The 25,581-nt window shown below is 36.2% G+C and overlaps 5 protein-coding genes across 5 annotated transcripts; 1 reads left to right on the forward strand and 4 right to left on the reverse strand.

Moving 5' to 3' along the window:
* Positions 1–1,267: 1,267 nt before the first annotated feature.
* GCK72_020964 (uncharacterized protein) lies at positions 1,268–1,953 on the reverse strand (the record flags this gene model as incomplete). Its single annotated transcript, XM_003100515.2, has 3 exons — positions 1,268–1,593; positions 1,639–1,789; positions 1,837–1,953. The coding sequence occupies 3 exons, from the start codon at positions 1,951–1,953 to the stop codon at positions 1,268–1,270; spliced, it is 594 nt and encodes a 197-aa protein (XP_003100563.2).
* A 7,424-nt stretch (positions 1,954–9,377) lies between these two features.
* GCK72_020965 (uncharacterized protein) lies at positions 9,378–11,728 on the forward strand (the record flags this gene model as incomplete). Its single annotated transcript, XM_053733909.1, has 6 exons — positions 9,378–9,462; positions 10,196–10,314; positions 10,939–11,073; positions 11,120–11,209; positions 11,260–11,401; positions 11,451–11,728. The coding sequence occupies 6 exons, from the start codon at positions 9,378–9,380 to the stop codon at positions 11,726–11,728; spliced, it is 849 nt and encodes a 282-aa protein (XP_053582822.1).
* On the reverse strand, positions 9,983–10,609 carry GCK72_020966 (uncharacterized protein; the record flags this gene model as incomplete). The annotated part of the gene is made up of 4 exons (XM_053733910.1): positions 9,983–10,146; positions 10,193–10,334; positions 10,383–10,463; positions 10,508–10,609. 4 exons carry the CDS (start codon positions 10,607–10,609, stop codon positions 9,983–9,985), a joined length of 489 nt encoding a protein of 162 aa, XP_053582823.1.
* A 9,323-nt stretch (positions 11,729–21,051) lies between the features above and the next one.
* Positions 21,052–23,787, reverse strand: GCK72_020967 (uncharacterized protein; the record flags this gene model as incomplete). The annotated part of the gene is made up of 5 exons (XM_053733911.1): positions 21,052–21,332; positions 22,232–22,334; positions 23,019–23,440; positions 23,484–23,634; positions 23,680–23,787. 5 exons carry the CDS (start codon positions 23,785–23,787, stop codon positions 21,052–21,054), a joined length of 1,065 nt encoding a protein of 354 aa, XP_053582824.1.
* Positions 23,788–24,162: 375 nt separating this feature from the next.
* Positions 24,163–24,917, reverse strand: GCK72_020968 (uncharacterized protein; the record flags this gene model as incomplete). Its single annotated transcript, XM_053733912.1, has 3 exons — positions 24,163–24,446; positions 24,497–24,647; positions 24,852–24,917. The coding sequence occupies 3 exons, from the start codon at positions 24,915–24,917 to the stop codon at positions 24,163–24,165; spliced, it is 501 nt and encodes a 166-aa protein (XP_053582825.1).
* Between the last annotated feature and the right edge of the window lie 664 nt (positions 24,918–25,581).

Genomic DNA, 25,581 nt, shown 5'->3' on the forward strand with positions numbered 1-25,581 from the left:
GGAACGTCGGCTACCGAATCTAACAGAAATCACCGGTACATTTTTTAGCGCGGTCCAAGGCCAAGGATCTGTAAACTCAATTAAGAACAAGAAGTCTAATGAATTCCGATTTCTCTTTTGGGGGCGTGGCTTAAAATTTGAGTAGAAAATTATGCGCGAAAACGCGGACTGTCACTTGAAAAACTATACCACAGCAGTGCAGGGCGTAAGGTCCGCAACAAACAGATTTGAATTTTTTCGAGTCGCGTTGCGTGCGCGTCGCGGTTCATATTGCCTTGGCACTGTGGTGCGACGGAGCGCGTTTCGATCTTACGCCTCCCACTCCTTTGTTTTTATTCCAGAAACTTTCCTGCCTTATCCCCATCCTTCCCTCTGAATCCCTATTTGTTATATCTGATGATATCACATTTTTCATTGTCCGAGGAGCGATATTCGATGGAACTATCGTATTTCAAATTGTTATACTCGCTTGGCTCACAAGGCGTGGATTGAAGAAATATGGAAAAGGAAAATCGGAGAAAACTGTGAGACTTCAAAAGCAGTTTCTCAGAGCTCTGAATATTCAGCTGCTGATCCCTTTTATATCTCTAGTTATCCCCTTGTTTTATATATTTATGGAGTACCAATTATCATTTTTTATTCAAAAATATAATAATATTGGATTTATTATATTCGCATCACATGGATTGTTGTCGAGTGTGGTTATGCTTGGTGTGCACTCTCCGTATCGAGAATTTATATTTCAAATGTTTCGAAATTTTGGATATTTATTAGGGATGAGAACTTGTGCTGGGAGAGGGGATATGACGAGCGTAGGGACTTCAGTTGTGTCTGTAACCAGAAATGTTATTGTTGTGTAATAAATGCAATCGCGCCCCACTGAACCTAAAATTCAGATAGCACGAGTCATTTTTAGTCTATATCCCTGAAGTCTAATGAAGCGCCTTTGCACACGGCTTGGCTGGGTGCTAATTGAGTCGCCGCTCAGCCGAATCGCCCTCTTATAACGTGGACGAACAATAGGGAGTTAAATTTTTCTTTTTTCTGCAAAAAAATCTCGCACAAACAGTATCGAATCAATAAAAAAGGAAAAATAGTTTTTCAAAGGTTTTTGGATACATTTTTTGAATTTCGCGCTAATTTTACGCTTTTTTTGGTGCGCAGATGTTTTATATGGACTTTCAATGACCCTGTGTAGAAAGATGATGTGTTTTACAATTGAAATTTAAAAAAGAAACTTAACAACATTTATTCAACATAACAATTATTACTGCCAACCACTACTACCGTAACTACTATTATTACTGGAACGATCCTTTGCCTTGTCAACCAAATAAAAGTATCTTTGGAAAAGTTTCGATCTAGTGTGATCAGTAAAATCAATAGTTGCATTATACATATTATTGAAATCTTCTTTTTTCGAGTATCCCATCAGAATATGTTCGAGAAGAATCTCCAAATTGTATTTATCCGCCAATTCCAGCTTTCTGATTCGACTGATTCGACTGCAACTAATCGATAATTCCACGTGGCGCTTCGCAGCTGGGAGAAAGAATCGATCGGCGAGTTGGAGGAGTCGTTCCGAGTTTTCAACTATAAAATGATGTTGTCAATTTGCCATAGAGCGCGATTACTCACTAGTTGGCTCAATCGGATTCGGATGAACCAAGCTCAAAACTGTAGCAAAATCCTCAAAATTGACGTCTTCAATCGGAATTTCCTGCATTGATTTTTCCTTGAAATCGGAGTTAAAGAGAGTGTTGAAGTAGTCGGAGTGACAGGAGAGAAGCTGGAATTTGAAATGATTTTTTGGGGAAATTCGAATTCCCGCCGAACCGTTTTGTTGACATGAAGCTTCTTTCCGTCGACAACCAGAATCGCATCGGTTTTGTCCGATGAAGCGAAAGCCATTTCGTAGATAGTAATAACAGGCGGTGCGGACTGTTCCGACATGGTTTAGTCTGAAAATGATAACTAGAAATTGGCTGGGGCGCGTTTGCAACGAATTTTGGGCGGGGGCTTAATTTTATTTTCAAAATTTTAGATTTCGGATTTGGAATTGCATTTTTTGTAAAAGTTTTTTGAAGAAAATCTTTAAAAATGAATTTCTTTTTTTTTTAATTTAGAATTAAATAAACTCAAATTCAGATCACAGGAGATTTTATCGCAAAAATCTGTAGTGCATTCATGAAATATTATTGAAAGATTTCAAAACTTCGAGCAAATATAAATTCACAAAAAGCACTAATGGAATAACAAGAAATTTATTCAGAAATAACAAAAATTCAGTCATTTATGAGCACGATCTTACAACCGCGCTCTACCGAAACCGAAAAAATTGTGTGCGAAATTGAAATATTCAGAGAAAAAATAGACATTTATCAAGGGAATTTCGGTGGAGCGCGGTTGTAAGAACTGTGCCGAGCTAAATAAAATGATAACCAACTTTAAAGAAGAAATCGTCGAAAATTATGCTTTTTGTCATAGCAGAAAATTCTTTACAGATTTTAAACATGTCTTTGTAATCATCACGGCATCGAAATGTATTCAACACGTGACTCAAAAGAATTCTGCATTCGTATCTGCCGGCCAATTCAAGTTTTTCAAATTTATCCATATTGGTCAGGCCGATCAAAAGTTCCAAGTGGTGTCTTGCGGCTGGCATTAAGAATCGATCGGCGAGTTTCAGAAGGTTCTCGAACTTTTCCAAGTCATCTGATAAAATTCCAATAATGACCAACAACCAAACAATCGAACCTACTTTTCATCGCAATAGGACTCTGCTGAATGAAACTCAAGAGTGTAGCAAAATCTTCAAAATTGACGTCTTCAATCGGAATTTCCTGCATCGATTTTTCTTTGAATTCTCCATTGAAAAGTGTTTTGAAGAAGTCGGAGTGATAGGAGAGAAGCTGGAATACTTTTCGTGATTATTGAGAAATTCGAACTTTCAGAAAAACTAACCGATTTATTGACATGCAACTTCTTCTCACCGACAACCAGAATCGCGTCAGTTTTGTCCGATGGAGCGAATGTAGACTCGTAAATACTCACAGCTGGAGTTTCAGACATTTTCCTTTGAGACTCGTTAAAATTCTCTGTTGAAAAAAGTGTTGAAAATTTATAAGAGATCAATGCATTCAAAATCAATTAGAAAAATATATGTTGAGATTGTAGAACTCAAAAGTGTGAGCACGCAACAATTAGGAAACAACAACAATTCAGCTTTATTCAACAAAAAGGAACTGGATAATATATGGGAATATTTTCCATACGAAAGTGGAGAACTTGCTGAGAATTGGCACACATATACTTTCAAATGCGCTCAATTGAATGGCATTGTCAAAATTTGCAGATTTGCAACGCCATTTAATTGAGAATATTCGAAAGTAAATGTGTGCTAATTTTCAGCAAATTCATCACTATCGTATGAATAATAAGAACCACTTGGACGAAAACAGTCTGCGTGATTTTCTGTAACAATATCAAACAGTTTAGCTTTCAACTCTGTAGATAATGGTCTTTCGGCGCTGTAACCAAGATGATAGAATTCTTTCTGCTCTGCGGCATACAATTCCAATGTTTTCTGGAGAAGAGTATCCAAATTGTACTTGTCAGCAATTTCAAGTTTATCGATTGATCTGAATTCTGAAGACGAGCAAATGAAAAGTTCCACTTGGCGTTTGGCGGCTGGTAGAAGGAATCGATCCGCAAGTTTCAGAATATTTTGGGCGTTGTCGTCTGAAATAAGGTTCTGGTGAAGAGTTCGATTGGGTAAGTTTTCTTACAAGATAGTTCCATCGGATTATGATGAACAAGACTCAAAAGAGTAGCGAAATCTTCAAATTCAACGTCTTCAATCGGAATCTCTGGCATCGATTTTTCCTTGAATTCTCCATTGAAAAGGGTGTTGAAATAGTCGGAATGGTAGGAGAGAAGCTGAAACACTTATTGGGATTTTTATGAAATTCGAAATTTCGCGCAAATTACCGCTTTGTTAACATGTAACTTCTTTCCCGCGACGACCAGAATCGCGTCAGTTTTGTCCGATGGAGCGAATGTTGACTCGTAAATACTGACAACTGGAGTTTCAGACATTGTTATCTGCAAAATGAAGGTAAAATGGGCATTTTTGACACAATTTTCGAGTTGATTTGCAAACTTTAACGGAAAATGAGCAATAGTCGTGTTTGCGTACTTTTCCAACTACAGTACTCCAAAAAATATATAATTTGGAGCAAAGATTTCAAGTTTAGTGATAAATCAGATTAAAATTTCGGAAAACGCTTGAGGGCTCGTAGAACTCAAAACAATGAGTCTATTAAATATTGTAAGAGCTGACAAAACTCAACACAGAATAAGAAGAAACTTTAAAGGTAAAAACAAGAAGAAACGTTTATAAAATTTCAAAGGCAACAAATTTAAAGGATTTAGCGCTTAAGAAGATAGAATAAGTGTTTTTCTGTAAAAATTTCAAACAATCTAGACTTCAACTCTGTAGATAAATGATTCCCGAATCCGAAACGAAACTCATAGAATGCATCTCGATCTGCGGTAAACCAATCTAATGTTTTCTGGAGAAGAGTATCCAGATTGTACTTGTCAGCAATTGTCAGTTTATCGAGAGAACTGAACTCCGAAGACGTCCAAATAAAAAGTTCCACGTGGCGTTTGGCAGCTGGTAGAAGGAATCGATCCGAAAGTTTCACGATATCTTCAGCGTTGCTATCTGACAATAAATTTTGGTGAAAAGTTCTATTGGATGAAGTTTCTTACCAGATAGTTCCATCGGACTATGATGGACCAGACTCAAGAGTGTAGCGAAATCTTCGAAATCGACATCTTCAATCGAAATTTCTGGCATTGATTTTTCTTTGAATTCTCCATTGAAAAGTGTGTTGAAATAGTCGGAATGGTAGGAAAGAAGCTGAAAATCTTACCGAGATTTTTGAGAAAATCTTATTTTCAGAAACAATTACCGCTTTGTTAACATGTAACTTTTTTCCGTCGACAACCAAAATTGCATCAGTTTTATCCGATGGAGCGAATGTTGACTCGTGGATACTCATTTCTGGAGTTTCAGACATTCTTATCTGCAAAATGTAGCTAAAATGGATATTTTTGACACAATTTTTGAACATGTTTTGATAATATCAACGGAAAATGAGGAATAGTCGTGTTTGCATATTTCTTGAACTACAGTCTCCAATGAGTGAACATTTTCTGGCGATTGCTACGAAAAGGAAGAAACCGTCAAAAAATCTCGATAATTGCAGTTTTATTTCACGGAAATGTAAATAGTTTATGCTCAATAAGTCAAAGTGTTCTGTCTGTTTGCCGAATTTCCGAAAGAAAAAATATTTTAAGAGTTCGAAGAACTCAAAACAATGAGCACGCAGTAAAAAGAATAGAAAACAACAACATTCAACTTTATTCAACAAAAAGGGGCTGGATAAACAGAATAAATTCATTAAAGACCCCAACAATATTTATCAAAAAACATTTGAAAAATTCTCGATTTCAGGTCACTGGATAATTTCTCAGATTCAAAAGCCATATCAGCAAATGAGCTCCGCGTAGTGTACATCGACAGTGCTCGTTCAAGAAGGAACTCCAATTTGTACTTGTCACCCAACTTGAGTTTTTCGATACGCTCGAATTCGGGAGACGTCAAAATGAAAAGTTCCACTTGACTTTTAGGACCGCGAAGAAGAAATCGATCGGCAAGTTTTAGAAGACTTTCGGCGTTTTCACCTGAAAATTATTCCATGTTTGATTGTGGGCGCTGTTTTTTTTACTTGTAATTTCTATTGGATTATCTTGAAGAAGACTCAAAAGTGTAGCAAAATCTTCGAATTTGACATCTTCAATTGGAATTTCAGGCATCGACGTTTCCTTGAAATCACCATTGAATAGAGTGTTGAAGTAGTCGGAGTGGTAGGAGAGAAGCTGAAAATCTTATTGGGATTATTAAGAAATTCGAAATTTCAGAAACAATTACCGCTTTATTGACATGAAGTTTATTTCCGCCGACAACCAGAATCGCGTCAGTTTTGTCGGATGGAGCGAATGTTGACTCGTAGATACTGATTGTAGGGGTTGCAGACATTTTTATCTGCAAAATGAAGCAAAATGGACATTTTTGACACAAATTTCGAGTTTGATTTGCAAATTTCAACGGAAAATGAGCTGTAGCCGTGTTTGCGTACTTTTCCAACTACAGCACGGTGATTTTTTCGGAACCACTTGGTTTGATTTCTAGGCCATCACATTGGCGGCCGCGAGCAACCAATGCACCGTTGAAATTTCTAGACCCTCAACTTCGATTTGAATTTTCTCAAAATCTATCTATGATATCTAGAAGTCTTTCTATGGTAACGCTTAAGAAAAGAGTGGAGAATTTTTAGCAAAAAATTACATTCTATGAATTCGCCGGCTTCACACATTAATCGGCCATTCACTTTTCTTGACATTCAATACAGTGTAAAAAATTATTCCATGTTTCGGATGCGCTCTACCTGCACGTGCGAGAGAAGAGAGACGCAGAGCCAAACGCGTGCCGCAGTTGCAAAAACCAATTGAAAATCCCAAAGAGAGCAATTCTTCCACAATCAAATAGAAAAATATATATGTTACAAGAGCTTGTAGAACTCAAATCAGTGAGCACGCAGTAAAACGGTTAGGAAACAAAAACATTAAACTTTATCCAAAGAAGGAGAACAAGTAATCATTTAACTATATAAACAAATCGAGAAATTTAAAAATAATTTTTATTTTTGACACGAGAGAAATCTCTCTATTTGATTTATAGGTGAAATCGGTGAAGTCGCCTGGACTAGTGTACAATGCGATCATCCGCTCAAGAAGAACATCCATTTCGTATTTGTCAGCCAGTTTCAGTTTTTCGATTTGTTCGAATTCCGATGATGTCCAAATGAAATTTTCCACTAGACGTTTGGGACCAGGGAGAAGAAACCGATCAGCAAGTTCTAGAAGATTCTCAGTGTTTTGTTCTGAAAATCTTTGTATGTTTGATTATTGAGCGATAGTTTTTTTTACTTGTAATCGCTTCCGGATTATCTTGAAGAAGACTCAAAAGAGTAGCGAAATCTTCGAAATTGACATCTTTAATTTCGATTTCTGGCATAGATTTTTCTTTGAATTCTCCGTTGAAAAGTGTTTTGAAATACTCGGAGTGGTTGGAGAGAACCTGGAATACGTTAACAGGCTTTTGAGATTTTCAAATGTTTATGTAAACCAACCGCTTTATTGACAGGAATTTTCTTTCCCTCCACCACCAGAATCGCATCATTTTTATCCGATTTAGTGAATGTTGACTCAGAGAATGTTGAGAGTGCTCTTTCGAGAAGAGAATTCAAATTGTACTTGTCAGCAATTTCTAGTTTTTCAATACGTTCGAATTCCGAAGACGTCCAAATGAAATTTTCCACTAGACTTTTAGGACCAGGGAGAAGGAATCGATCAGCGAGTTCTAGAAGATTTTCGGCATTATCCTCTGAAAATCTTTCCATATTTGATGTTCAGCTCTGTTTTTTTACTTGTAATCTCAATTGGATTATCTTGAAGAAGACTCAAAAGAGTTGCGAAATCTTCGAAATTGACATCTTCAATCGGAATTTCCGGAATTGATTTCTCATCGGAGTCCGAGTTGAAAAGTTCTTTGAAGCGGACGGAGTGGTAGGAGAGAAGCTGGAATACGTTTACAGATTTTTGAGAAATTCGTATTTTCAGAAACAATTACCGCTTTATTGACATGCAATTTCTTTCCGTCGACAATCAGAATCGCGTCAGTTTTTACCGATGGAGCGAATGTTTTTTCGTGAATACTCATTTCTGGAGTTTCAGACATATTTTCTTGAGGCTCGGTGAAATTCTCTGCTGAAATGTGATCGATTTGATATATAAATCTTAAGAGAGTAAACCTTTCACAATCACATACTAGCGCACCACGTCTCTTACAACCGCGCTCTACCGAAACCGAAGAAAATAGTGTGCGAAATTGAGAGTCTCCGAGAAAAAGAGACATTTTTCAAGCGAAATTCGGTGGAGCGCAGTTGTAAAAACTCTACCGAGCTAATAGAAATAAAAATATGTTACAAGAGCTTGTAGAACTCAAAACAGCGCACAAAAATCAGAAACACTATTTAAGTAACAACAACATTCAGCTTTATTCAAGGAAGGAGAAAAAGTAAACATTTAACTATTAAAATACTTTTCGAAAAACAGTTTGAACATTCTTAGCTGTAACTTCTCAGAAATTTTTCTGCATTCCATACTGCATAAATCGGAGAAGTGGGATCGACAATTGTACAATCCAATCACCCTCTCAAGAAGAACATCCATCTTGTATTTGTCAGCCAGTTTGAGTTTATCGATTCGTTCGAATTCCGAAGACATCCAAATGAAATTTTCCACTTGACTTTTGGGATAAGGGAGAAGAAATCGATCGGCGAGTTTCAGAAGATTCGCTGAGTTCCACCCTGAAAATCGATATGTGCTTGATTGAGAGCTTCATTTTTTACTTGTAATCTCTAATGGATTGTGTTGAAGAAGACTCAAAAGAGTTGCGAAATTATAAAAATTGACGTCTTCAATCACAGTCCTTCAAAGTGATAATCCGCGACAGAGCGCGATTACGACGATCGCTGGCGCGATTCTCGTTTTTCAGCTTAAAACCGATTATATACCGATTTCTCGAAATTTCAGCATTTTCGCTGGTTCAAAAGTAGTAACAAATGTTCTGCGGACAAAAATACATCGTTTAAGTGTAACCTTCTCTCACATTGTCGAAAAATAAAAAAGTTGAAAGACTTTAAAGAAAATCAACTGAAAAAACCATTTTTTGTCACTTTCAGAAGAAATACGAAAAAATTGAGCGATTTCATTTGTTCTCGTTTAGTAACATTTATGAAGATGACTGTTGCGAACATTTTAAGCCTAAATACGTGTTATAATATTCAGAACTGGAATTATTGAAACAATTTTTAAGTTCAACTTTTTTCAAAAAATTCTGTTTTTTGTTAATTTTTCGGTCTAGAAGTACTTGAAAGGATTCAAAATAGCATAACAGCAACTGGAAATACTTAATTAGCAGGAGAAATGCACTTTTTATTGAAAATTCGAGAGTTTTTTGTTTCTCCAAAAAAAAATAAAACTGACTTTTTGGCGTTGAAAAGCGGTATATCATGGTTTGATGGGCACCTATTCACTTCTACGCCTTTTTTTTCGACGAATTCACTCGTTTTATCATAGAACTCGGTAATTTTGCTCGCAAGCTCAATTAATTGAATTTCGGGTTACTGTAGAATTTAAAGGGAGGCGACACAAAACTTTAAAAAACGGGAAGCGCGCCAGCTATGTCTGTTGTGCGCATTATCACTTTGAAGGACTGTGCAATCGGAATCTCTGCCATCGATTTCTCTTTGAATTCTCCATTGAAAAGTGTGTTGAAATAGTCGGAGTGATAGGAGAGAAGCTGAAACATTTTATTTGCCACTTCAAAACTTTGGATTCCCTCGAAATCTCACCGCTTTATTGACATGCAACTTCTTTCCCTCGACGACCAGAATCGCGTCAGTTTTGTTCGACTTAGCAAATGTTGACTCGTAAATACTCATTTCTGGAGTTTCAGACATTTTATCTGCAAAATGAAGCTAAAACGGATATTTTTGAAACAATTTTCAAGCTTTATTTGCAAATTTCAACGGAAAATGAGCAATAGCCGTGTTTGCGTACTTTTCCAACTACAGTACTCCGAAATGTCACTGCTTATCGTACTTTTGAAAGCTTTCAATATGAATTTTCGGATTTTTTCACCTAAATCAGACGAATAAACTCGATAAGAACCATGAATGAACAAGTTTATGAGGGAAAAATGATGAGAAAGTACAAATAAATCACAATATTTGAAAGAAATAAGCAGGTGGCGGCAATAGGTTTACAAATATAATTTCAGGAAATATCAATCTCGTCGCTGCGTCAAGTTCTTCAAGTTGAACTTCTTGCTCAATTCGTTTTTCTTCTTTTCGTCCCATCCACTACGCGAGATGAATGATTCCACGTATCGAGTGGCGTCTAGCAGCATGAATCGGTCGGCGAGTCTCAGAATTCCCTCCACGTTTTCTTCTGAAAGCAATATTGATTGAAACTACGATAGAGCGCGTTTCCTTACCAGTCGGATCAATTGGTGTCGGTTCGGTGACACTCAAAACTGCGGCGAGCTCATCATATTTGGCGTCGTTGATTGTGAATTCTGTGGAATCTGGACTCGCGGCGAACATGCCTTCAAAGACGGTGGATCGGCTAGAGAGCGTCTGAAAATGTTATTGATTTTCCCTAAATAACAGAAAAAATGTACGTACCGCCCGATTCACATACATCTTTCTGGTCAAAACTGGCGACGTGGTGACGTCACTGCTAGCTGTCAATTTTCGAGACTTTTTCTGGAAAAATTTATTATTTTATCAAGATTTTAAGTTAAAATTACCGCTGGTTGAGTCTCATCTTCCTTAATAATCAGGCATACATCGGTTGATTCGGATTTGGCGAACATCGATTCGTAGACATTGATTGGTATGTTATCGCCCATTTTTTGTGCTGGAAATTGATAATTTTTTATTAGAATCGAAATTCAGAAATTCTGCGAAAAAAAAACATACAAAAAATGAATGGGAAGAGTCGAAAAATGCATTTTAAAATGATGACTTTAACCAGATTCCCGGCAAAAATATTCAAAATTCGGAGCTTCGCGCCATTTGGTGTTTGCGGACTTTGTCGTTGCTTACCGTACTCCGAAAAAATAATTTATTTTTGAATTGTTGTTTTTGAGTTTTCAGATTAAAAACCAAGTTTTGGCGTATTTTTGAGCTTTCCTATCATTTTTTAGCAAAAAATTCATTAGTAAGCATCTATTTTCAGATAAAAATGTCTCAAAATGCAGTAATCAGTATTTACGAATCAACATTCGCCCAATCAGACAAAACCGACGCGGTTCTAGTTGTCGAGCCGGAAGAGGAGAATAATGATGATTCCGACGAGGATTACGTCTCACCAGTAACTTTTTACAGCTGAAATATTTTCTAAATCGCGATTTTTTCAGATTAAATATGCCAGATCAAGCTATGGCAGGGTCCCACAGCCAGTGGTGGCCCCCAGGATTCAATCAACAAAGTTGTATGTTAATAAAGCGGTAAGTTAATAATGTTTTTTTCGAAAAAACCCAAAAAATGAATTTTCCAGCTTCTCTCCTATCATTCCGACTATTTCAAAGAAGTTTTCGATGCGAATTCGAAGAATAATGAGATCAAAATCGAAGAAGTCACATATAAAGAGCTCGCGACTCTCCTGAGTCTCATTCAGGATAATCCCATTAAGTTTGAACGTAATATTTTAATATTTTTCGTTTTTTTCACTTTATTGCTTGTTTCCAGAAAAAGACGCTGAAAAACTCATTATTCTCGCCGATCGATTCCAACTTCCAGCCGCGAAGCGTCACGTGGAACTGTTTCTTATCGCATCCTCACTTTATTACTCTGCTAAAATTCAAATCGCTAACAAGTATGATCTCGATGAACTTCTGAAAGCATCCCTGCTGGAAATCACTCATATCAATCATATTCCGGATGAAAATACGCTGAAAAATTATTCCGAAGAGACCAATCTCAAAATTTTTAATCGTTGTCTTGAATTGGTGAAATCTATGAGATAAATATTGATTTTTTAAATTAATTTTTCTGTTTTTAACATTGTTTCGTCAATAATTATTTGCCAATTTTCATCTTTTTCTAATTTTTTTCGCAAAAATTCCAGAATCTTTCCTGAATAACAATGAATAACTACGAGGAAATATTCGCTAAATCCAACAAAACTGACGCAATTCTAGTCGTTGAGGGAGTCAAATTACATGTTAATAAAGCGGTTAGAATTTTCAAAAAAATTCAATTTTTTGAAAAACTGAAAATTTCAGCTTCTCTCCTATCACTCCGCCCACTTCAACTCACTTTTCAACTCGGATTTCAAAGAAAAAAAGATGCGAGAAATTCCGATTAATGACGTCGATCTCCACGAATTCGCCACACTTTTGAGCTTGGTTCAGAAGAATCCAATGGTGCCAACTGGTAGTTTTCCAGGGAATTTTCAAATTTAATGAACTTGATTTCAGAAAATAACGTTGAAAATCTGCTGAAACTCGCTGATCGATTCTTGATTCCATCTGTGAAACGACACTTGGAATTATTCTTGATTTCAACTAAAAAAGATCGTCTGGAGAAGATATTGATCGCTGAAAAGTATGAATTGGAGGATTTAATGGAGAGAGAAATCGAGAAGTATCAGCGTCCGAAAGACTTCAAAAATATCGAGGATTCAAGAAATTTCAGTCAGATTTCGAATGCGACGAAAATCAAACTTCTCTACAGACTTTCTGCAGTCAAACATAATCGATAACTGATTTCTTTTAATAAATCTTCCACAGTTTTTCCTTCATTTTTGTGTTAGAAATCGGCTGAAATTCCGATTCCATTTTTTTAATATCAAGTTACGGTAAGTAATGTTCGCAAGCATATATTTTCCAATCATTTACTCCACGGCCTCCCACAGAGGCCCTCTCAAAGTACTGTGCGCAGTGCATTGAGAGGGCCTCCGCTGGAGGCCGTGTTACTCTTGTCGGACCCAGATTCGTTTTTCATTTCTGAATAATGTCGGGGGTACTGTAGTTCCTAAAGTACGCAAACACCGTCATTGCTCATCTTTGAAAGATCTGTCTTTTGCTGAAAGTTTTACAGATTTTTCATGTTTTATTTATCTTTTCTACATCCTTTTTTCAGTGAACTATGTCTGCAACCCCTACAGTCAGTATCTACGAGTCGACATTCGCTAATACGGACAAAACTGATGCGGTTCTGGTTGTCGAAGGAAAGACATTACATGTCAATAGAGCAGTATGAATTTAAGTTCAAAAATACAACTTTCAATTAATATTTCCAGCTTCTTTCCTATCATTCCGACTATTTCAAAACACTTTTCGACACCGATTCAGCTGAAAAATCGCCACCGGAGTTCCCGATTCCAGATGCCAATTTTGAGCATTTCGCCACAGTTTTGAGTATCGTCCAATGCAATCCGATCAAGAATAACGGTAACAGAAATTAATATTTTACTGAGTATAGATTCAATTTCAGAGTATGACTTCGAAAAATTACTTGAACTCACCGAGCGATTCAAACTTTCCGCAGCCAAACGTTATTTGGAATATCAACTGATTTTTACTAGTAGCAAGACTAAAAAGGCGAAAATTGAAATCGCTGACAAATTCAAACTGAATGAGCTTTTCAATCACGCGTTGTTTGACTCCAAGGATGATTATTCTAAGATCACCCCTCCATCTAACAGAAAATTGTATTCTCCCTTTGGTTCTCCGTACTACACATTCTTTAAGTCCTTATCCAATGAATCAAACGTCAAGCTTTTTCATCAATTGATAAAAATAATGGATGGATCTTGTGAGGAATCAGCTAAATATGAATTAGAAAATAATTACGAATCAGCATTCGCTCCATCGGACAAAACTGACGCGATCCTGGCCGTCGGTGAAAAGAAACTACATGTTAACAAGGCGGTTCGTTTAGTCCAAAATTAAAATTCATGAAGAATTCAATTGAACATTTCAGCTTCTTTCTTATCACTCCAACTATTTCGACACACTTTTCAATTCTGAATTCAAGGAAAAATTGATGACAGAAATCCCGATCGAAGATGTCAAATTTGAAGATTTTGCCGCACTTTTGAGTCTTGTTCAGGATGATCCAATTTTTCCAACAGGTACTTTCAATGAAACATTTTATTTATAATTTTGGATTTTTTAGAAAGTAACGCCGAAAATCTTCTGGAACTAGCTGATCGATTCCTCATGCTCCCGTCTGTCGAGCGCACTCTTGAACAATTCTTGATTAAGACGAAAATCGATTCTCCAAACAAACTTCGAATTGCTGATAAGTATAAATTAGACGAGCTTCTGTCAAATGCGATCAATTCGTTTAAAAATTTCAGTAAATGCAATAATTTCACAAAGCTTCCGTTTTATCAAAGTATCTCTGATGAGACTAAAGTAAAACTCTTTCATCATATGCTGTATTATATTCGAGAATAAGTATTGATTTGTTTTTTTTGTTCAATTTGAAATGAATTTGTGTTGAATCGCATTTTTATTTTGTCGGAATTCGATTTTTTAGTATCCCGAAGTACGGTAAGCAGCGATGAAGTCCGTAAACACCACAAGCTGTTTTTTTTTCACCTTTGAAATTTTAAGCTTTTTCAGACACGCTTTGCATCAATTTCCATTGAGTTTTTACTTTTTTTTAAAGTTCGAAATGTAGCAGAAAACTAGTAAAAATATTTTTTTCAGTGAACTATGTCTGCAACCCCTACTATCAGTATCTACGAGTCAACATTCGCTCAATCGGACAAAACTGATGCTGTTCTAGTTGTCGGCGAGAAGAAATTACATGTCAATAGAGCAGTACGAATTTAATTCTAAAAACACAATTTTCATCATAATTTTCAGCTTCTCTCTTATCATTCCGACTATTTCAAAACACTTTTCGACACTGATTCCGCTGAAAAATCGCCACCGGAGTTCCCGATTCCAGATGTTAATTTTGAGCATTTCGCCACAGTTTTGAGTGTCGTCCAATGCAATCCGATCAAGAATAACGGTAACAGAAATCAATATTTTACTGAGTATAGATTCAATTTCAGAGTATGACTTCGAAAAATTACTTGAACTCACCGAGCGATTCAAACTTTCCGCAGCCAAACGTTATTTGGAATATCAACTGATTTTTACTAGTAGCAAGACTAAAAAGGCGAAAATTGAAATCGCAGACAAGTTCAAACTGTATGAGCTTTTCAATAATTCGCTGCTAGATTCCAATGATTATTCTGCAAAGTATCAACTTCTGGGTGGTGTTCTCAAATATTCGCCTTACTATACGTATTTCAAAACGTTATCCAATGAGTCAAACATCAAGCTTTTTCATCAATTGGTCAAAATTATGGATGGATCTTGTGAGGAATCAGCTCAGTATGAATTAGAAAACAATTACGAATCAGCATTCGCTCAATCGGACAAAACTGACGCCATTCTTGCTGTCGGCGAGAAGAAACTTCATGTCAATAAAGCGGTTAGTTGTTTCGAAAAAGCTAATTTTTAGAAAATGTCGGAAAGAATTCCAGGTTTTCTCCTATCATTCCGACTACTTCAACACCCTTTTCAATTCGGAATTCAAAGAAAAATCGATGAAGGAAATCCCTATTAATGATGTCAATTTCGAAGAATTCACAGCTCTTTTGAGTCTTATTCAGGATAATCCTATTTTTCCTACTGGTTCTTTAATTTTAAAAAAAAATCCAATTTTCAAGTGAGTATTTTCAGAGAATAATGCCGAAAACCTTCTGGAACTTGCTGATCGATTCCTTCTTCTTGGCAAACACTCACTTGCTAGTAGATCATTTGCTATTTTCCCGTTTGCTATTGAGTCTCACTTGCTATAGAGGATCACTTGCTATATTGGACTCACTTGCTATGAAATTTCATAATTTCAGGGTCTCATTTGCTATTAAAAGTCTCACTTGCTATTCGAAATCTCACTTGCTATTTTTTTGGCATTTTGCTATTTGCAGGGTAATTTTTCCAGTTTTCGCTTTTTGTCGGCGCTTGTTCCACACTTGGAAGCTTGTTATTATTGTGACTCTGCATGTTTCGAGCTCACATGGAATGTATTTTGACTGCCCCACCCCTAAAGTACCTATTTTTGCTTATTCGATGAGTTTTGCCAAGAAAAAATGAGTCACAATGGATTTTACTGTGACGTAACCTCACTTTTTGAAAAATTAAATTTTTTCGAAAATTTTTTTTTCATAATTTTTTTGGTTATTTTCTCGGATTTGTTCAGAAAATTAGTTAGTAGCATAATTGTAGCAGATTTCATGTAGTTTTTGACCAAAATATGAAACTTGTGAAAAAATTTTTGGTCCTGAAAAAGGTGAAAATGTGATTTATCATAGAACTCTGTAATTTTGCTTACAAGCTCAATTAATTGAATTTCGGTTCCGATCTATGATTTCATCAAAGTATAAATATTTTGTTCGAAACCACCGAGGAATATTAGAAAATAAGGTGGACTAGCCCCTTAAACATAAAAAATGCATTCTGTTAATCGAACAAGTCTCCTCTCAGTGAGGAGGCACTAGCGAGGTGTTGAGAGGAAGACAAAGAAAAAGTTTGAGACGATGGTACAGGCTCAGAAATTAAGCAAAAGTTTTGAAACTTAGTGCATGAACAGATCAATCCTTGTACTTTAATTTTGTAGTTGGCTGTTTTTTGATGCAGGTCTTCCCTGGACTGTTGTACTATACTGAACGTGACTGACAAGGGGAACCTTTTAAGTGGTACCTAATGCCATCAAAAACGACCTATACAGGGTGAAAGAGCATGTTTCAAAACCTATAAATCAACTTTCAAAAGTTGCTTACGTGACCTGTAAGTGTCTGAAATTGCCATCTGAAAATTGACCATTTTTACCATTGATTTGCTGCATTTCACCCTCTCGCCTCCTCCAAATCCTATCACGTTTGTAATAAACTGCGGCGGCACTTTAAAAACGTGTTCGAGTGGCGCAGGTGGTTAGCGTCTACGCGGAGGAAAATTTTGGGCTGGTTCGACCCCTTCGCCATTTTTTCTTTTTTTTTGGTGTGATTTCTTTTTTTCCAGTTTTTTTCATTGGTTTCTGGAAGCTATCATAGAAGTCTTTTTTGTACCACCATCAACGTGATTCCCTTCTGAATCCCTTTCAATTGATGATTATAAGAGTAATCTGCCGGTTGACAGATGGAGGTGCCGCCAAACTTTTATGATAGCTTCCAAAAACCAATGAAAAAACTGGAAAAAAAGAAAAATGGCGAAGGGGTCGAACCAGCCCAAAATTTTCCTCCGCGTAGACGCTAACCACCTGCGCCACTCGAACACGTTTTTAAAGTGCCGCCGCAGTTTATTACAAACGTGATAGGATTTGGAGGAGGCGAGAGGGTGAAATGCAGCAAATCAATGGTAAAAATGGGCAATTTTCAGATGGCAATTTCAGACACTTACAGGTCACGTAAGCAACTTTTGAAAGTTGATTTATAGGTTTTGAAACATGCTCTTTCACCCTGTATAGGTCGTTTTTGATGGCATTAGGTACCACTTAAAAGGTTCCCTTGTGAGTCTCTATGAGCTACAGTAACCCAGGGAGGGGTCATACAAAAAAGTGATCAACTAAGAAAATGATATGCTAGGTTTGAGCATTTTACTCACAAAATTTCATGTTTACCGGTCCATTTTTGAGCTCAGGGCTAGTTGTCGATCAACAAAAATGTATAGAGAAACAGTCGTTTCTCACTTCATAGATCAAAACCGAAATTCAATTAATTGAGCTTATAAGCAAAATTACAGAGTTCTATGATAAATCACATTTTCACCTTTTTCAGGACCAAAAATTTTTTTCACAAGTTTCTTTTTCTGAACAAACCGGGAAAATAACCAAAAAATTTAAGAAAAAAAATTTTTTCGAAAACATTTAATTTTTCAAAAAATGAGGTTACGTCACAGTAAAATCCATTGTGACTCATTTTTTCTTGGCAAAACTCATCGAATAAGCAAAAAATAGGTACTTTAGGGGTGGGGCAGTCAAAATACATTCCATGTGAGCTCGAAACATGCAGAGTCACAATAATAACAAGCTTCCAAGTGTGGAACAAGCGCCGACAAAAAGCGAAAACTGGAAAAGCCAAAAAAAAAAGCAAATGAGTCAAAAAATAGCAAGTGAGACTTTTAATAGCAAGTGAGACTTTTAATAGCAAATGAGACCCTGAAATTTTGAAATTTCATAGCAAGTGAGTCCAATATAGCAAGTGATCCTCTATAGCAAGTGAGACTCAATAGCAAACGGGAAAATAGCAAATGATCTACTAGCAAGTGAGTGTTTGCCCTTCTTCTTCCATCTGTCAAACATCTTCTCGAACTTCTGTTGACTTCTCCAAAAATCGATTTTCCGAACAAGCTTCGCATCGCCGACAAGTATAAATTAGACGAGCTTCTGACAAAGGCGATCAATTCGTTTAACAATTTCAGAAGTTGTAATCAACTTATGAAGCTTCCGTTTTATAAGAATCTTTCTGATGATACTAAAGTAAAACTCTTTGATCATATGTTGCAATATGTTCGATATTAAATATTGATTTGTTTTCTTGTTCAATTTTACATCAATTTGTGTTTAATCGCAATTTTATTTTATCTGAATTCGATTTTTAATCGGCCGAAAGTACGGTATTTATGCCTTTATAAAGTCCGCAAACACCGCGAAACTGAACTTTTTCCTGGTTTGAAAATGAAAGCAAATATATCTTTTCGGGCACGAGGAAATATCAATTGAATTTAAACGATATTTCACATATATTACAGACAAAAATGTCGGAACAGCCTGTTACGTGTATCTATGAGAACACATTCCCCCAATCGGATAAAACGGATGCAATTCTGATTGTCGAGAAGATCAGTAGTACAACGGTCCCAGCGGTGAGTTTCAAATCCACGATCACAAAAATGTTACACTTTCAGGCAAAAATCGCGAAAACAAGTGCAGAGAGTGACGTCACTTCGGAACAAATTCCAACTGCAAAGTTCCATATTAATAAAGCGGTCAGACTCGTGGAATTCCTTAACTTTTTCAATAAATGTTTACACTTTCAGCTTCTTTCATATCATTCCGACTACTTCAAGACGCTTTTTGTTTCGGATAATGGTGAGAAATCGCCTCCTGAATTCGTCATCAAAGACGTCAATTGGGAAGCATTTGGAACAGTTTTGAGTTTCATTCACAAGAATCCATTGTATTTTAACAGTAAGATGTTGCATGGAGTTCTGATTTAACACCTTCTTTAATATTTCAGCGTGTAGAGCAGAAGAATATCTGGAAATCGCAGATCGATTCCAACTTACTGCAGCTAAACGTTTTATGGAGTTTCAACTGATTTTGAGTACCGGTGATAAGAAAACCAAAGTTCAGCTAGCTGACAAGTTCAAGCTGAATGAGCTTTTCAATCACACGCAGCTTGACTCAAAGAGAGATTATGCAGAAGTGGGATACGATACGATAACTTATTCGCACAATAATGTTGCGTTGTACAGCCGGTACTGCACATTCTTTAAGTCTTTGTCAAATGAATCAAACGTCAAGCTTTTTCACCAATTAATTAAAGTTATGCACGGATCTTGCAAGGCGTCTACTAAATATGAATTACAAAGCACTTATGAATCAAGATTCACTCAATCGGACAACACTGACGCGATTCTCGCCATCGGTGAAAAGAAATTACATGTCAATAAAGCGGTTCGTTTTGTCAAAAATGCGAGTTTCTGAAAAATCCCGAGAAGAATTCCAGGTTCTCTCCCACCATTCTGAATATTTCGACACTTTATTTAATGGAGGATTCAAGGAAAAGTGTATGTCAGAAATTCTGATTGAAGATGTCAAATATGAAGATTTTGCCGCACTTTTGAGCCTCATTCAGGATAATCCAATTTTTCCAACCGGTACTTTTAATGAAACGCTTGAATTTTTATTTCGGTTTTCTAGAAAATAACGCCGAAAATCTTCTGGAACTTGCTGATCGATTCCTTCTTCTTCCATCTGTTAAACTTATTCTTGAACCATTCTTGATTACGACGAACATCGATTTTCCAAACAAACTTCGAATTGCTGATAAGTATAAATTAGACGAGCTTCTGACAAATGCGATCAATTCGTTTAACGATTTCAATAGTTGTAATGATCTTACAATGCTTCCGTTTTATCAAAGCATTTCTGATGAGACTAAAGTTAAACTATTTGATCATATGCTGTATTACATTCGAGAATAAACGATTTTAATAGTTTAACGTGTTGATGCTCGCTGACCGTTTTTATCGAAGTTTGTCGTGGTTATTGAATAAATAAATGTTGGTTATTAATGTTGATTTGTATTTTCGGTTTTTTTAATCAAAGTTTATTACAGAGTGTATTATTTGTCAGATGAAAACTGCGAAATCGAAAATGTTTCGTATTTTATTTCTTAAAAATTTTTTCGATAATTTCTTCTTTCCCGAACCATATTCTGCAGATGTTGGAGAGAAAAGGGAACAAAAAACTTTATCAATAAAAATCAGACCTGATTACAAAAACTTCGAAAAATATGCATCATAAATTCTTGCTTTTGTTTTATCCGAAAATCCTACAGTAGTTTTATAAACTGCTGCGAAATCGCGCTTAGTTTTAAGTTTGGCTAATGTATTCTTCAGAAGAACATCTGAATTATATTTATCGGCTAATTGAAGTTTCGTGAGCAAACTGATTTTGGGTGTCATTGCAATCAGCATTTCCACGTGGCGTTTCGCGGCGGCGAGGAGGAATCGATCGGCGAGTTGAAGAAGTACTTCGGCTTGTGGTGCTGGGTTTTTAAAAGTTGTTATTCAGGATCTAATGACGCTTAAACACACCTTTTGGAATAATCGGATTTTCCTGAATGAAACTTAAAAGAGCAGCGAAATCTTCAAGTTTGACGTCTTCAATCGGAATCTCTGGCATTGATTTTTCTTTGAATTCTCCATTGAATAGAGTGTTGAAGTAGGTGGAGTGGTAGGAGAGAAGCTGGAAAATGTCGGTAGAATTTATGAAAAATTTGAATTTGCGCTAGAACGAACCGCTTTGTTAACATGTAATTTCTTCTCGCCGACAACTAGAATCGCATCAGTTTTGTCCGATTGAGCGAATGTTGACTCGAAGATACTCAATTCTGGAGTTACAGACATTGTTCTCCTGAAAAATGCAACACAACAATTACTTTTGCTCTACAGGTAGAAGTTTAGCTCACAGTAGGCATGAAGTTCAAACAAAAATAAAAATGCGATTCAACGCAAATTGATGAAAAACGTACAAAAGACATTATCATTATTTATTCTCAAGCATATTTCAACATGTGATTAAAAAGTTTAACTTTCGTGTCATCGGACATATTTTCATAAAACGGAAAAGCAATCAGCCCATTACAAATGTGGAAATTATGGAAATAATATTCCATTTGTTTTGTCAGGAGCTCCTCCAGATTGTACTTGTCAGCGATTCGAAACTTCATAAAATAACCGATTGCAGAGGAAATGATGAATTGTTCAAGAGTACGTTTCACAGATGGAAGAAGAAGGAATCGATCAGCAAGTTCCAGAATTTTCTCGGCGTTGCGTTCTGAAACATAAATATTTTGAGACTGACAGCAATTACTAAAAAGATACCAGTCGGAAAAATTGGATTATCATGAAGAAGGCTCAAAAGTATAGCGAATTCATCCACACAGTCATTCAAAGTGATAATGCGCACAACAGACATAGCTGGCGCGCTTCCCGTTTTTTAAAGTTTTGCGTCGCCTCCCTTTAAATTCTACCGTAACCCGAAATTCAATTAATTGAGCTTGCGAGCAAAATTACCGAGTTCTATAATAAAACGAGTGAATTCGTCGAAAACAAAGGTGTAGAAGTGAATATGTGCCCATCAAACCTTGAAATACAGCTTTTCAACGCCAAAAAGTCAGTTTAATTTTTTTTTGGAGAAACAAAAATTTTTCAATTTTTCAATAAAAAGTGCATTTCTCCTGCTAATTAAGTCTTCACAGTTGCTGTTATGCTATTATGAAGCCTTTCAAGTACTTCTAGACCAAAAAATTAACAAAAAACAAAATTTTTGGAAAAAAGTTGAACTTAAAAATTGATTCAATAATTCCAGTTCTGAATATTATAACACGTATTTAGGCTTAAAATGTTCGCAACAGTCATCTTCATAAATGTTACTTAACGAGAAGAAATGAAATCGCTCCAATTTTTCGTATTTCTTCTGAAAGTGGCAAAAAATGGTTTTTTCAGTTGATTTTCTTTAAAGTCTTTCAACTTTTTTATTTTTTGACAATATGAGAGAAGATTACAATCAAACGATGTATTTTTGTCCGCAGAACATTTGTTACTTCTTTTGAACCAGCGAAAATGCTGAAATTTCGAGAAATCGGTGAATAATTAGGTTTTAAGCCAAAAAACGAGAATCGCGCCAGCGATCGTCGCAATCGCGCTCTGTCGCGGATTATCACTTTGAAGGACTGTGATCCATTTCGTCGAATTCCATTTGAATTTCATGAGTAGTTTGTTCTTTGAAATCTCCATTGAACAGAGTGTTGAAGTAGTCGGAATGGTAGGAGAGAACCTGGAATTTTTCGCCAAACATTCTTTAACTCTGAATTTTTTTTCGTTTTTTTTCGTTCGGCATCGTTAACTGAAAATTTTGAGTGGGAAATACAACATTAATTTCTATTGAATCACAATTTTAAGCTTCCATCACAGTTCACCTTGTTTTAAAAATATTTGTGTGAGTAAACCATAATATGATTCATAGTTACGAATTATGTGCTGTAAAAACCGAGAAGCTTGGTTTCGGGTCTACTAAAGTTTTGGTAGACTGGTAGTTTTAGTAACAAATGGCAATCTACTAAATTCGAAAAAACTAAGTTGTTTGAGATATTGGAAAATAGGAGATTAGTCAAACTTTTTAGTAGTCTGATATTCAACTTTTGAATGTTGAATCTTCTATTTTCTAATTAGAACAGTTTTTCGACTAGATCTAGTCCATGAAGAGCAATGTTAAAAGGGGTCAAAAAATGTTTTTTTTGATTGGCAAAACTTTAACTTCCTTTCTGCGGCTCTAGTCAGTATGCGATGTTCAGAGATCCTCCAACTATCTAGAAAAATGTGTATTCAAAATTTGAATTTCAAATAGACATTATTGGGGAAAGGGAAGTCATAGTAGTCAAAGAGAAAGTGAAAAGTCAAAGAGTGGTTGCCAAGTTTTCTAAGGATTTTTTCAGAAACTTGCATTCTTGATAAAACGAACCGCTTTATTAACATGTAACTTCCTTCCCTCGACAACCAGAATCGCATCAGTTTTATCCGATTGAGCGTATGTTGACTCGTAAATGCTTTTCGGTTTATAAATAGTTGCACCCATACAATGTCCTTGCTTGATTTTGACTAACTGATGGAAAAGTCTCACAGTAGTCTTCTTGGATAACGTTTTGAAGAAAGTAAAATTCGGAGACAATTGTTGACCTACTGAAGTGGTATACTGATTCATATAATCGTCCCTTGAAGTAGGCAGTGACTGACTGAATAGCTCATTCAGCCCGAACTTGTCAGCTAGTCGAATTTTGTCAGTTTTCATCATGCCACTACCTATGAGATAAAGTTCCAACTGAAATTTCGAGAGCGGAAGTTCGAATTGTTCAGCGAGTTCCAGGAGATTCTCAACGTCACATTCTGAAAATATTAATGAGCTTACAAAGTAAAATGAACTTTTTACTGTTGATTTCGATCGGATTGCATTGGATGAGACTCAAAACTGTGGCGAAGTGCTCAAAATTAACATCTTCAATCAGAATTTCGGGAGGAGATTTTTCAGAGGAGCTAATGTTGAAAAGCATCTTGATGTAATCGGAATGATAGGAGAGAAGCTGGAAATAATTTCTAAAGTTGTATTTTTGAACTTAAATTCATACCGCTTTGTTAACATGTAGTTTCTTCTCGCCGACAATCACAACCGCATCAGTTTTGTCCGATGGAGCAAATGTTGACTCGTAAATACCCAAGACAGGAGATTCCGACATTGTTCACCTGAAACAAACATTAAAAAATAGAGAAAACATCAGAAAATCGGTTGAAATTTCAACAGAAACCCGACGAAAATGATTAACTTTTCAAAGATGAGCAATTGCGGTGTTTGCGTACTTTAGGAACTACAGTACCTCCGACATTATTCAGAAATGGAGGGGGAGGAGAGAAAATTATTGAAGAGTTAAAAAAAAAGATTAATGTACGAAACATTTTCGATTTCGGTATGTAGATCCAAACATCATCTTCGTTTTGCAGTCGACTTTTTTTTGTCTTTAGCTCCAAGTAGATTGAAAACCAGATCCAAACGAAATAAAAAATGCGATTCAACACAAATTGATGGAAAATAAAACAAGGCAAACTATGAACATTTATTCTTTAATTAACGAAAACATTTTTTCAAAAAGTTTAATTTTCGTATCATAAGATAAACTCTGATAAAATGAAAGTTCGGCTAGTTTCTTGAAACAATTGAAATCAACGAAAGATTTGATTGCTTTGTTCTCCAGCTGATCCATTTGATACTTCTGAGCTATTCGAAGCTTATGCGGTCCATCGATTTTAGAGGAAATGATGAATAGTTCAAGAGTATGTTTGACAGATGGAAGAAGAAGGAATCGATCAGCAAGTTCCAGAAGATTTTCGGCATTATTCTCTGAAAATACTCATTTGAAAAAAAAATTGAAAAAAATGCATTAAAAGTACCGTTCGGCCAAATTGGATTATCCTGAACAAGACTCAAAAGAGCTGTGAAATCTTCGGAATTGACATCATTAATAGGGATTTCCTTCATCGATTTTTCTTTGAATTCCGAATTGAAAAGGGTGTTGAAGTAGTCGGAATGATAGGAGAGAACCTGGAATTCTTTCGGGATTTATTTGTGAAAATTATTACTTTCGACAAAACGAACCGCTTTATTAACATGTAATTTCTTTCCCTCGACAACCAAAATTGCATCAGTTTTGTCCGATTGAATGTGAGGGAATTTTGGAATATCGATAATGATATATGGGTCGATATCGCTTCTATTTCTCAATGAGGCCTCATATGAGGGTCATACTTTCTCATAGGCAAGCCGCGAGCGGTCGTTAAGAATATCTAACTTATACCATTCAGCGTATCCCATTTTTGTAGTAATAATAACGTCACTGACAATGAGATAAAGTTTCAAATAGAATTTCGCCAGTTGTAGGTGCAATCTTTCAGTTGTGTCTCGTGCTAATAGAGATACAAATTGATATAATCACTGCTTTTTTAGTGATTCTAAACTACTACAATACGAGGGGGACAAGGGGAACAATATATCCGAAACGGTCACGTTCCGGTAACAAGTATAAAACGTAGAACTAACTTTAGAACAAGAGGAAAAAGATGACATTTCCTCTTCGTGGGCAAACGGGGGAAAACGAGGGAAAGCGGGTAGATCAAAAATAATAAGAATCTTTGTGACTAAATAACAACGTCACAACACCTCCCTACGTAAAGATAAAACATACTGGTTAATCAGGTAACAACAATGATGGTATCAGGATAAGTAGAACAATAGGAATAATCACAAATGAGAATTTAGATGTGAGCTGATGGATCGTACTTGACGACGTTCCTCCTGACACGGGTTGTCCTTCTTGGCTGTACTGGAGACGGAGCAAGTCGTTGTCCTTGAACTGCTGTAGTTGTTGACTGACTTGACGACGGTTGAGTAGATGCCCTTGACTGAACTTGTTGCGCTGGAGATGACGTTGTCCCTTGACCTTGATGCACTTGCTGCGGTGAATCCTTGGCTGGTGTCG

The sequence above is a fragment of the Caenorhabditis remanei genome, chromosome V (assembly GCF_010183535.1).
Source record: "Caenorhabditis remanei strain PX506 chromosome V, whole genome shotgun sequence".
NCBI lineage: Eukaryota > Metazoa > Nematoda > Chromadorea > Rhabditida > Rhabditidae > Caenorhabditis > Caenorhabditis remanei.